At 36.2% G+C, this 14,666-nt stretch overlaps 1 protein-coding gene across 1 annotated transcript in view; it reads right to left on the reverse strand.

Annotated features, from left to right (window-relative positions):
- The window catches only part of LOC128068335 (disintegrin and metalloproteinase domain-containing protein 2), a 111,996-nt gene that overhangs the window by 76,657 nt on the left and 20,673 nt on the right, over positions 1-14,666 (reverse strand). Inside the window, exons 6-7 of the mRNA XM_052661482.1 lie at positions 10,613-10,781; positions 6,118-6,174 (exon numbers count right to left, since the gene is read on the reverse strand). Of these exons, the coding sequence (XP_052517442.1) occupies positions 6,118-6,174; positions 10,613-10,781 (226 nt within the window). The remainder of the gene's footprint in view (positions 1-6,117; positions 6,175-10,612; positions 10,782-14,666) is intronic.

The following is a 14,666-nucleotide window of genomic DNA, read 5'->3' on the forward strand; positions in this document are numbered from 1 at the left end:
TGCACCAGCCCCAAGCATGCTGTATCCTGCGTCAGACATAGACTGGCAATTCGATTCTTACATGATAGTATACATGTTAGAATGCCATTCTCCCAAATCATCCCACCCTCTCCCTCTCCCTCTGAGTCCAAAAGTCCGTTATACACATCTGTGTCTTTTTTGCTGTCTTGCATACAGGGTCGTCATTGCCATCTTTCTAAATTCCATATATATGTGTTAGTATACTGTATTGGTGTTTTTCTTTCTGGCTTACTTCACTCTGTATAATCGGCTCCAGTTTCATCCATCTCATCAGAACTGATTCAAAAGCATTCTTTTTAATGGCTGAGTAATACTCCATTGTGTATATGTACCACAGCTTTCTTATCCATTCATCTGCTGATGGACATCTAGGTTGTTTCCATGTCCTGGCTATTATAAACAGTGCTGTGATGAACATTGGGGTACATGTGTCTCTTTCAATTCTGGTTTCCTCGGTGTGTATGCCCAGCAGTGGGATTGCTGGGTCATAAGGTAGTTCTATTTGCAATTTTTTAAGGAATCTCCACACTGTTCTCCATAGTGGCTGTACTAGTTTGCATTCCCACCAACAGTGTAGGAGGGTTCCCTTTTCTCCACACCCTCTCCAGCATTTATTGCTCGCAGACTTTTGGATCGCAGCCATTCTGACTGGTGTGAAGTGGTACTTCATTGTGGTTTTGATTTGCATTTCTCTGATAATGAGTGATGTTGAGCATCTTTTCATGTGTTTGTTAGCCATCCGTATGTCTTCTTTGGAGAAATGTCTATTTAGTTCTTTGGCCCATTTTTTGATTGGGTCGTGAATTCAGCAACGCATCAAAAAGCTCATATACCATGATCAAACTGGGTTTATTCCAGGGATGCAAGGATTCTTCAATATACAGAAATCAATCAATGTGACACACCATATTAACAAAGTGAAAGATAAAAACCACATACTCATCTCAATAGATGCAGAAAAAGCCTTTGACAAAATTCAGTACCCATTTATGACTAAAACTCTTCAAAAAATGGGCATAGAAAGAACCTACCTCAACATAGTGAAGACCATATGTGATAAGCCTACAGTAAACATTATTCTCAATGGTGAAAAATTGAAAGCATTCCCTCTAAGATTAAGAACAAGTCAAGGGTGTTCACTTTCACCACTATTATTCAACATAGTTCTGGAAGTCCTAGCTACAGCAATCAGAGAAGAAAAAGAAATAAAAGGAATCCAGATCAGGAAAGAAGAAATAAAGCTCTCACTGTTTGCAGATGACAAACAGTGAGATGTACATGATACTGTACATAGAAAACCCTAAAGATAGTATCAGAAAACTACTAGAGCTAATCAGTGAATTTAGCAAAGTTGTAGGATACAAAATCAATGCACAGAAACCACTTGCATTTCTATATACTAACAACAAAAAATCAGAAAGAGAAATTAAGCAATCAATCCCATTCACCATTGTAACAAAATAATTAAGCATTTAGGAATAAACTTACCTAAGGAGACAAAAGAACTGTACACAGAAAATTATAAGACATTAATGAAAGAATTCAAAGATGAAATAAACAGATGGAGAGATATTCCATGTTGCAGAGTTTGAAGAATCAATATTGTGAAAATGACTATACTACCAAACACAATCTACAGATTCAATGCGATTTCTATCAAATTACCAATGGCACTTTTCACAGAACTAGAACAAAAAATTTCACAATTCATGGAAACACAAAAGACCCTGAATGGCCAAAGCAGTCTTGAGAAAGAAGAATGGAGCTGGAGGAATCAACCTTCCTGACTTCAGATTATACTACAAAACTACATTCATCAAGACAGTATGGTACTAGTGCATAAACAGAAATATAGACCAATGGAACAAGGTAGAAAGCCCAGAAATATACCCATGTACCTATGGGTACCTGGGTACCTTATTTTTGACAAAGGAGGCAAGAATATGCAATGGGGCAAAGACAGCCTCTTCGATAAATGGTGGTGGGAAAACTGGACAGCTACCTGTAAAAGAATGAAACACCATACACAAAGATAAACTCAAAATTGATTAAAGACCTAAATGTAAGACCAGAAACTATAAAACTCTTAGAGGAAAATATAGGCAGAATACTTGATGATATAAATCAAAGCAAGATTTTCTATGACCCACCCACTAGAGTAATGGAAATGAAAATAAAAGTAAACAAGTGAGGCCTGATTAAACTTAAAAACCTTTGCACAGAAAAGGAAACTGTAAGCAAGGTGAAAAGACAACCCTCAGAAAGGGAGAAAATAATAGGGAATGAAACAACTGACAAAGGATTACTTTCCAAAATATACAAGCAGCTCATACAACTCAATACCAGAAAAGCAAACAACCTAATCAAAGTGTGGGAAAAAGGCCAAAACAGAGTCAGACACAACTAAAGTGACTTAGCACACACACACAGGCATACAACCAATAATCAGCCATGAAATTAAAAGATGCTTGCTCCTTGGAAGGGACGCTATGACAAGCCTAAACAGTATATTCAAAGGCAGGGATATCATTTTTCTGACACAGGTCCATATAGTCAAAGCTGTGGTTATTCCAATAGTCATGTACAGATGTGAGATTGGACCATAGAGACGGCTGAGTGTTGAAGAATTGATACTTTGAATTATGGTGAGGAACAAAAGTCAGTCAATACACGTCAACACCGAAGTACATCATTTATTAGAAATATATATGACAAAGATTTTGAAGCAGCCTTGGTAAAATGATGAAAATAAATAATTAAAAATATTCTTCATGGAAGTGAAATCAGCAAAAGGGAGAATCAGAAAACACCAAGCCTTTGTTTTTTTCTGTAAATATCAAAAGACAATCAGAAAATGGTTGATATAATAACCCCATTGGAGCCTCTGGAAAACCTCTGGAAAACATGCAAAGGTCTACAGCAGCCAAGTCAATGTCCAACCAAGAAAAACCCACCTTGAAAATGACAGGAAATTGTGTGGTATTTACTCTCCTATGCCCTACTTCCTCCCCAGCATAGCATGGTTGTCTGGAGGAAAGGCCCATCTGTTTCCCAGTTTCCTCCCTTATACCAGGTGGAGCAGAGAAGACCTTATTTGCAATTTTCTAATCTATCTGGAAAGTGTCCAAATGACTGTTTTCTGTGTTACCTAACTCAGTTTTCAGGTAGCAGAGAGGGGTGGTCACTGCTTGTTAAAACTTCAAGGTTATGACAGACCCACAGATACTTGAAACAAGAGATTACAGCTGGAAATATAGGAGCAAGAGATTACAGGTGGAAATATATAGATATAAAGCCCTAAAAAGAAGCTGGGGTGAGACTTTTTGGAAATTGAGATATTGAAAAGTAGCCATGTATATATATATATAGTGAATCCCACAAGCCCAGGCAAGATATATGGTCAGAGAGACCTGAGAACATCTTAAACTTTCACCACATGGACTAAGAGGTAACCCAGCTAATCAGTGAAAGGCTACCCTGACATAAAGCCAGTCCCAAAAAATGGTTTAAAAAGTGATTATTTTTTTAAATGCTGAATTTTCAACAAAAATCAAAAGATACCTTAGTCAATTTGGGCTACTATAACAAAAACACCATAAAACTTGGTTTCAAACAACAACCATTTGTTTTTCACAGTTCTGAAGGCTGGAAAGTTTAAAGGTTAAGTCTCTAGCCACAGACATCAATTCTGTGTTGATGAGAACATGCTATGTCCTCACAGGGTAGAACAGGTAGCCTTTCTTTCATAAGGGCACTAATCCCATTCATGAGGGCTCCACCTTCATGACCTAAGCCATTCCCAAAGGCTCCACTGCCAAATAACATCACTATGTGCATGTTCTTGCTTCTTGCTCAGTTGCTTCAGTCATGTCAGACTCTTTGTAACTCTATGGACTGTAGCCCACCAGGCTCCTCTGTCCATAGGATTCTCCAGGCAAAAATACTGGAGTGGGCTGCCATGCCCTCCTCCAGGATATCTTCTCCACCCAGGGATAGAACCCATGTCTCCTGCAGCTTCTGCATTGCAGGCCAATTCCTTACTGCTGAGCCCCGGGGAAGCCCCACCATCATTATTCATCAGTATACATTTGAACAGAAAATAAACATTCCATCTATATTATAAGGCAAACTAGTAAACAACAACAAAAGCATAGCTCAAGGAAATGAAATAAATGGGCAGAAACCAGTCCTGAGAACTTGGAGACTTACTAGACAAAGTGCTTAACACAACTATCTAAAATATGGTCAAAGAGCTAAAGGAGATGGACATGTACACACAGCTTTATTTTGAATGGATAACCAACAGGGGATTACTGTACAGCACAGGGAACTCTGCTCAATGTCATGTGGCAGCCTGGATGGGAGGGGAGCTTGGGGTAGAATGGATACATGTGCGTGTATGACTGAGTCGATCTGCTGCACCTGAAACTATCACAATATTGTGAATTGCTTATACTCCAACATAAAAAGTTTTTTTAAAAAAGCTAAAGGATGAAAAGAATGAAGGGAAGTCAGGAAAATGATGTATGAATAAAATGAGCATATCAACAAAGATATAGAATTATAAAAGAAATCAAACAGAATTCTGGCATTGAAAATGCAATAACTGAATTAAAAGTTGAGTGGAAGGATTCAACAGCAGATTTAAAGGTGCATAAAAAAGAATCAGTAAACTTGAGAATAGGATGATTGAAATTGTTGCGTCTGAGAACAAAAAAGAAAAAAGAATGGGAGGAACTTGTGGGATACCATTATGTAGTACAATATACAAATAAAGAGAATCCCAGAAAAAGAAGAGAAATTATCTAAATAATGGCCATAAGCTTGTCAAATTTGATGAAACACATGAACCCACAAATCCTGGAAGCTTAAGAAATTCTAAGAAGGATAAAACCAAAGGGACTCACACCAAGACACATTATAATCAAATTATCTAAAGCTAAAAACAAAGAGAATTCTAATATTGAAGATAATAAGAAAAAAGCAACTAACCATGTAAAAGGGATGATAATAAAATTACTAGCCAATTTCTTAGCAAAAACTTCAGGGGCCAGACAATATTATATTTAAAGTACTGAACGCAAAATGGAAAAGGCACCTTCGAAGACAGCTTGGCAATTTCTCACACACACAAACCACCAAACAAGAAAAAAAAGACTGTTATCGTATGATGTAGCAATCATGCTGCTAGATGTTTACCCAAAGGAGATAACATACGTCCATGAAAAAACTTGGGCAGGGATATTTACAGCAGCTTGATTCATAACTGCCAGAATGTGGAGGCAACCAAGATGCCCTTTAGAAGGTGAATGGATAAACAAACTGTGGTATATACAGACAATACAATGTTACTGAGTTGTAAAAAGAAATTAGCTCTAAATCCATGATAAGGCACATAGTAAAGTTAAATGCATGTTACCAAGGCAAAGAAGACAATCTGTCATGGCTATAGACCTCACATTTCAACTATGTGACAGTCTCAAAAAGGCAAAATTATGGAGACAGTAAAAAGATTAAAGGTTACTAGATGTTACGAGTATGCTGCTGCTGCTGCTGCTAAGTCACTTCAGCCACGTCCGACTTTGTGCGACCCCATAGACAGAAGCCCACCAGCTCCCCAATCCCTGGGATCCTCCAGGCAAGAACACCGGAGTGGGTTGCCATTTCCTTCTTCAGTTCATGAAAGTGAAAAGTAAAAGTGAAGTCGCTCAGTCGTGTCCGACTCTGAGCGACCCCATGGACTCCTCCATCCATGGGAAGAATCCCAGGCTTCTCCATCCATGGGATTCTCCAGGCAAGAGTACTGGAGTGGGTTGCCATTTCCTTCTCTGGTTATGAGTATGAGAATGGTGAATAAAAATTACTCAGAAACTATTCTGTATGTAACAGATGTTTTGATTTATATTAATTACATAAAATGAAAAATAAACTAATAGAGATATGATTTTCTATTTACTACCGATACCAGAAATTTAAATTCATTAAAGCAGAAGTTATTATTTATTGTTCCATGTTAAAAATTTATTCCAACATTTTTTATAACCTCCCATTGCTAATATAAATTAACATGAGACAAATAAATGAAAGTATACTTACCAAGTCTTTTTCAACTACAATATGCATTTCTATATACTGAGAGAAGTCTGGAAGAGGCTAAAAAAATCACAAACTTAGGTAAAAATTGACGAGTTATTTAAATATTTTAAGTAATATCACTACTTCACAAATTCAATGTTAGAAATTCAATTTTATATATGAAAATAGAAGTCATTTTCAGACTATTGTCTTTGTTGCCTCTTTTGCATCTGTTCAATCAATTAATTTACTCAGAAAACAATCAACTAATTTACTCAGAAAATAACTTTACCTTCCATTGGTACAGTGCTACTCATTTGATTCCATCATACATAATGATTCCATCATACATCACACATACATTATTATGTGTTATGATTTTATTTGTGACCTTGAAAGAGTAAGGGCACCTCTCTGTTTGGAGGGGTGGAATTTCATCTGAAGATAAAACTAATCCTTGTATAAATGACCTCAGAAAAATGTGAGCAACAGAGAAACAAAATGACTGAGTTTCTTAAACTGTGCCATAGATATCTCAGGATGTGGAATCTGATTACAATGTCGTCACAGACCACCGTGGATAACTTAGGCACAAATGTGAGGCCCAATAGGCTTATGATCTGTGTGATTTACACCCTGCCAATTTCTAGGGACAACGTAATACTTGTTTTAACTACCATCAGTAAAATATTACTTGTTTTCATCATTATTTTTATATGAATTTAACCTAGGAGGAATATTCTAAGGAAAACTTGTGAGACAGTCTTTGTGGACACGCTAAGATTGTAGTGTATTTAACTCAAAATAGTTACTAATGCCATCAACAAGCAATGAACAATTATATAGAAGCAGAAAAGGAGAATCAAATTTCAAAAATTGAGAAAACGTTTATTATGTTTAAAGTCTGCATTTTTTTTTCTTTTTACACTGATATTTAAATCCTTGAAAGTTCAAAACTATCACATTTTACTTAAACCATTTTCCTTAACATACAGAGGCGCAATAAAGACGGAAAACCTAATCTGGGACTTGGCAAAGATGAGAAAAATGAAGACTATAGTAATTTAAAGAGAAAAAGTTAATAAGGTCATTAAGACAAATTCAGGGCTGCATGATCATTCATTTTTTCCACCTTTAAAAATTCTTTTAAAGCCTTGAAGACTTGTTTTTTTTTTTTTTCAAAACAATGCAAATGAAATCCCCTTAGAGTCTAACTGATTTATTATAATTTCCATCCAAAGGTAAGCACGAAATGTTTCATGATAGTTTTGCTTATAGGACTCCATCCTTTCATTTAGGATGAAACAAGGGAAAGACACTACTTTACTGGAGGATAAACACAAGCATTTATATTAATTATGTTAGGGTTATATTAATGATTTGAAGGATTCAAAGTCATTTCTTTGTTTTAATCAACGTAAGTTGCTTCTGATGCTGCTGCTTAGTTGCTAAGTCGTGTCCGACTCTTTTGTGACCCCATGGACTGCAGCCTGCCAGGCTCCTCTGTCCATGGGACTTCCTAGGCAAGAATACTGGAATGGACTGCCATTTCCTTCTCCAGGGGACTATCCTGACTCAGGGTTTGAACTGTGTCTCCTGTGTCACTTGCATTGGCAGGCGGGTTCTTTACCATTGCACCACCTCGGAAGCCCAACATAAGGGTTAGCTGACTTACATTTCCTGAAGTAATCCTTATTTATTTTCATCTTTGAGATAAGGATTGATGATATTTAGTTGATAATAATTTATTCATTTACTTGCTGGACAATAAACTTTCAAGAGAAAAGATACATAAGTATCTTTAAGATAAGATAGTCTATTTTAGAATAACAATTAAAATTTAAGACAAAGATGCATAAAATAATGCCAAGAAATGTGTGCATTGGAAAGGTGGGTAGGTGCTAAGAGTTCAGAAGACCTCAAAAGCTATTTTATTTAGTGAAAGAAAGTAGTCAATAAATAAAACCAATTTCTTGGATACGTGTTATATGAGGTTGACACCAATTACCTGAAAATTTACTTTGGTAAAGGAAACACTAAAGAATTGGATCTAGGGAAGAAGACTAGAGAACACTGTTAAGTAATCCAATTGCAATATAGTTGGAGTGAAAAATTAAAATTAGAAAATGACAAAGATCACTGGTAAGAATATTCAGGGAGTGAGAAGGGACATGAAGATGTTGATAGATGACAGACAGACAATACAGATAGAAAAACATGTAAGTAGGTAGATAGTTAATGTGTGTGTGTGTGTGTGTGTATTTTGTTTAACTTGGGCAATTATCATGTGCTACATAAGCTCAATAACTAAGAAAAAAAGAATGAGAGTGGGAGATATATAAATTACAGTAGATAAAGCCATGAAAAAATATACAAAATAATATATAAGACAAACAAAAACCTGAGACTTTACACAGGAAATACTGGAGAAGGAAATGGCAACCCACTCCACTGTTCTTGCCTGGAAAATCCCATGGACAGAGGAGCCTGGCAGGCTACAGTTACTGGGGTCACAAAAAGTTGGACACGACTGAGCAACTGAGCACAACACAGTAAATATCATTATGTAGAGTATGAGTGTATAAAGAAAAGAGAGAGAAGGTGATACACAGAGAGAGGCAGGAGAATTTTATCAGAGAGTAAAGTGAGTCGAAAATTCCGGGGAGTTTTTATGTTATTTCACCCTTAACGTTACACTCCATGGTAGTGGACTGAAACAACACAGAATCAACACAATCTCAGCTTTCATTTTTGGGAAATGAAAATAAATGAATGCTAACATTTATTTGGAAATTGACAGCATCAAGAATAGCCAAAAGAATCTTGAAAAACAACATTACTGAAGGATGTACACTTACTAATTCCAGAACTTATTTCAAAAATATTGCAGTGAATAAAAAGTGACTCTGGCATAAGAATAGACATAAAGATCAATGGAATATTATTGCATGTGCAGAAGTAATCCCTAAATCTATAGTCAACTGATTTTGAAATAAAAGGGCTGGGCCACGAAAATTCAGTGAATAAAAGATGAGTCTCTTCAACAAATGGTATTGGGAAAACCAGATATGCATATGAAAAATGATGGATTTAGAGCCCTTCCTCCCTTTTTACAAAAAATTAAGTTGGATCATATATTGAAATGTAAGAGATTAAAGAATAAAACTTTTAGAGGAAATATGAAATAAATTTTGTAAATCTAGTGTGATAGTTAATTTTATCTGTGAACTTGACTGGGCCACAAATGCCCAGATATCCGTCCAAAAACTATCCTGGATATTTACGTGAAAATAATTTTGGATAAGATAAACATTTAAATTGGTGGACTTTCAGTGGAGTAGATTATCCTTCATAATATGTGTGCACCTCATCTGGTCAGTTGAACGTATTAATAGAACAAGGGCTACCTTGTAAGCGAGAATGTACACATTGCTGTATTTAAAATGGATAACCAACAAGGACCTACTGTATAGCACAGGAAACTCTGCTCAATGTTATGTGGCAGCCTGGACAGCCAGAGGGTGGAAGTTTTGGGGAGAATGGTTACATATGTAAGTATGGCTGAGTCCCATTGCTTATCCACCTGAAACTATCACAACATATTAATCAGCTATACTCCAATACACAATAAAAAGTTAAAAAAAAATTCCTTCCAACTGACTGCCTTCAGACTTGAACACAACTTTTCCATGGTCTCCAGCCTGCCAGTCTGCCAGTCTGCAGTCTACTTTAAATTTTCTTATTCTCTCTGTGTGTATTTATATCAAATATATGTATATGTGTGTATACATACACGCACACACACACACACACACACACACACACACACATCTTGTTGGTTCTGCTTTTCTAGAGAAATGTTTGTCATGAAAGACACCATTTTCACTATGGTAGCTGTGGAGCTGAGATTGTTGAAAACCAAACACAGAATCTCACTTTGTGAGTGAATGGACTGCAACACAGGTTGAACTTCTACCCTCACAGGGTGTCTGCTGAAAGAAGTAAGATCCTAAAAATTGGAATGTGGGTGTATGAGAAACTCTGATGAAGCTGGAGTCATTAACCTTCTAAACTCTGGCGAGTCTTTGTTGATTGAAGCAGTCTCTCCATCTCTGGATAAGGATATAAGGAAAGTATAAAGGCCTACCCTAAGGCAGTTGCCATAAAAGACACTTGGGATTCTTCTCAGGATCCTAGATAGGTGTCTTCAGTATTTATGTGAATGTCACTCATGCTTATTTTATCACAATTCAGACATAATGGATATGGAGAAAGGAGTGCATCTGCAGACAGCAAAGGTCTGGATCACAGGGGAAAATGCCATTAACGGTGGAAAATGCCAGCTTGGAGTTCTGGAAAACTGAGTGGCTAATTTTAAGGCTTACAACACAAGCTCTGAAGTATCTGATGTCTTGCTCTCTCTCAATAATTTGTAAGCAACTGGTTTATAATAAAAATACATTGTTAATATGGCTGCATAGTAATAACCACATAGTTTACTCAACTGATCACTCACCTCTACATTTTGTATCTTATAGGGCTTTTCTCTTGGCTCAATTTCTTTCTCAGTATACACAGAAGAACTTGAATCCCTAGGTTTTACTTGATAAACCATATGTTCAAAACCAATTGAAGGCTCCAAGGGCTCAATTCCATAACTTACATTTTCAAACTGTAGTAAGCCCCTACAAAATAAAAAAAAAAAAAAAAAAAAGCAAATAAATAAAATAATTCATTTTTCTCAAAGTTAATAAAATGAAACAATTAGTTTTTAATAGTATGTAGATTATTTTCAGTCTTAGCCTTGGGTGGTGAAGTAGGAAAACATTACCAATAATCCACAAATTTACTAAGTGGAATGAGTAGTAGTAATGCTATTGGCATTTATCTAGCTATAATTAATACTAATGGTTTCCACATATACTAAAAATAAACCCTTAATTCAGGAGGGGAGTAGGAGACATTGCAAGAGTTTTCATACCATGCTTTTCTAATGACAGCTTCCCATAATAAGCCATGCCTCACTTTAAAACTTAGCAAAGATCAATAAAACTAAATGCTGATTCATTCAGAGGATAAACAAAATTAATAAACCTTTATCCAGACTCATCAAGAAAAAAAAAGAGGACTCAAATCAATACAATTAGAAATGAAAAAGAAGTTATAGCTGACACTACAAGTTGCTACAAACAACTATATGCCAATAAAATGGACAACTCAGAAGTGGACAAATTCTTAGAAGGATACAGGCTTCTAAGAGTGAACCAGAAAGAAATGGAACATATGAACAGAATAATGACAAGTACTGAAATTGAAACTGTGATTAAAACTTTCAAACAAAAGGCTAGGGATGGAAACTTAGCAGGTGAATTATTTCAAGCATTTAGAGAAGAGTTAATGCCTATTCTTCCCAAATCATTCCAAAAAAATGCAGAAGAAGGAACACTCCTAAGCTCAATCTATGAGGCCATCACCACCATGACACCAAAGCCAGACAATGATGTCACAAATAAAGAATATTAAAGGCCAATATCACTGATGAACATGGATGCAGAAATCCTCAACAAAATACTAGCAAACAGAATCCAACAACACATTAAAATAATCATACACCATGAGGAGCCTGGTGGGCTACAGTCCACGGGGTCTCAAAGAGTCAGACATGACTGAGCGACTTCAATTTCACTTTCACTTTCACTTCATGAGCAAGTGGGATTTATCACAGGGATGGAAGGATTCCTCAATATATGTAAATTGATCACTATGATATGCCATATTAACAAACTGAAGAGGGAAAGTCATATGATCATTTCAACACACACAGAAAAAGCTTTGACAAAACTCAGCACCTATTTATGATAAAAACACTCCAAAAAGTGAAAATAGAGGGAACATACTTCAACATGATAAAGGCCATATATGACAAACCCACAGCAAACATCATTCTCAACAGTGAAAAACTGAAAGCATTTCCTCTAAGATCAGGAACAAGACAAGGATATCCACTCTCACCACTTTTATTCAACACAGTTTTGGAAGTCCTAGCCAGGACAATCAGAGAAGATAAAAGGAGTAGAAATTGGAAAAAAAGTAAATTTGTCCTGTTTGCAGATTAATGTTACTATACACAGAAAATCCTAAAGATACCACCAGAAAACTACTAGATCTCATTAATGAACTTGGTAAAGTTGTAGGATACAAAATTAATACACTAAAATCTCTTGTACTTCTATACATTAGCAATGCAAGATCCAAAAGAGAAATTAATGAAAAAATCTACTTACCATCATATAAAAAATAACCAAGTAACTAGCAATAAACCTATTTAAGGAGGCAAAAGACCTGTACTCAGAAAGCTCTAAGACATTGATGAGAAAGCAAAGATGACAGAAACAGATGTAGAGATATACCATGTTCTCAGATTTGAAGAATCAATATTGTCAAAATGACTATACTATCCAAAGTAATATACTGATTAAATGCAATCACTATCAAATTCCAGTGGCATTTTTCACAGAATTAGAACCAAAAAAATTTAAAATTTGTATGAAAACACAAAAGACCTTGAATGGCCAAAGCGATCTTGAGAAAGAAAACTGGAGCTGGAGGAATCAGGCTACCTGACTTCAGAGTATACTGAAAAGCTACATTCATCAAAACAGTATGGCATTGGCACAATAATAGAAATATTGAAACTGGATAGAAATTTCAGAGCTAAACCTATGACCTATGGTCACCTAATCTATGAAAAGGAGGCAAGATATACAATGGAGAAAAGACAATGTCTTCAATAACTGGTGCTGGGGAAAAGAAAACTGGACAGCTATATGTAAAAGAATAAAACTAGACCATTTTTTAATACCATATACAAAAATAAACTCAAAATGAATTAAAGACCTGAATATAAAACTGGATTCTATAATACTCTTAAAGGAAAACACAGGAAAAACACTTTCTGGCATAAATTGAAGCAAGATCTTTTTTGATCCACCTCTCAGAGTAATGAAAATAAAACCAAAAATATATGGAACATAATATAACTTAAAAATTTTGCACAGCAAAAGAAACCATCAACAAAACAAAAATATAAGCTCACAAAATAGGAGAAAATATCTGTAAGGGATTAATCTTTTAAATATATGAACAGTGCATGCAGCTTAATATAAAAAAGCACAACAAACTAATCAAAAAGAGGGATGGAAGATCTAAACAGACATTTTTCCAAAGACGATATACATATGGCACATGAAAAAATGTTTAATATCACTAATTATTCAGTTCAGTTCAGTTCAGTTGATCAGTCGTGTCCAGCTCTTTGCAATCCCATGAATTGCAGCACACCAGGCCTCCCTGTCCATCACCAACTTCCAGAGTTCACTCAAACTAAAAAATGTTTAATATCACTAATTATTAGAGAAATGCAAATCAAAACTACAATGAGGAACCACCTCACACTATTCAGAATGGCCATAATTAAAAAGCGCACAAATAAATAATGCTGGTGAGGGTGTGAAGAAAAGGGAACCCTCCTACATTGTTGGTCAAATTATAAATTGGTACAGCCACTATGGAGAACAGTATGGTAGCTCCTTAAAAAACTAAAAATAGAGCAACCATGTGACATAGCAATCTGCTGCTGCTGCTGCTGCTGCTGCTAAGTCGCTTCAGTTGTGTCCGACTCTGTGCGACCCCATAGACGGCAGCCCACCAGGCTCCCCTGTCCCTGGGATTCTCCAGGCAAGAACAATGGAGTGGGTTGCCATTTCTGTCTCCAGCGCATGAAAGTGAAGAGTGAAAATGAAGTCGCTCAGTCGTGTCTGACTAGTATCGACCCCATGCACTGTAGCCTACCAGGCTCCTCTGTCCATGGGATTTTCCAGGCAAGAGTACTGGAGTGGGGTATAGCAATCTGATCCTTTGGTATATATCTGGAGAAAAGCATAATTTGAAAAGATACTTGTGCCCCAATATTCATTGCAGTACTATTTATAACAGCCAGGACATGGAAGCTACCAGAATGTCTACTAACAGAGGAATGAATAAAGAATATGTGGTACATATCTACATTGAAAGATGTAGATAAAAAGGATATAAAGGCCATAAAAGCCTTAAAAGGATAAAATAATGCCATTCGTAGCAACATGGATGGACCTACAGATTGTCATACTGATCGAAGTTGGTCGGAGCAAGACAAATATTATCTGATACCACTTATATGTGGAATTTTAAAAAATGTTACAGGTGAGCATATTTACCAAACAGAAGTAGAGTCACAGATGTAGAAAGCAAACTTAGGGTTACCAATGGGGATGGGTTGAGGGAGGGATTAAATTGGTATACGTGAATTGACATATATACACTACTATATATATAATAAATAACCAATAAGAACCTCCTGAAAAGCACAAGAAACTTCACTCAATACTCTGTAATATCTATATGAGAGAATAATCTAAAGAAGATTGAAGTGAAGTGAAGTAGCTCAGTCGTGTCCGACTCTTTGCGACCCCGTAGACTGTAGCCTACCAGGCTTCTCCCTCCATGGAATTACCAGGCTCCTCCCTCCATGG

The sequence above is a fragment of the Budorcas taxicolor genome, chromosome 24, assembly GCF_023091745.1.
Source record: "Budorcas taxicolor isolate Tak-1 chromosome 24, Takin1.1, whole genome shotgun sequence".
In the NCBI taxonomy this organism is placed as follows: domain Eukaryota; kingdom Metazoa; phylum Chordata; class Mammalia; order Artiodactyla; family Bovidae; genus Budorcas; species Budorcas taxicolor.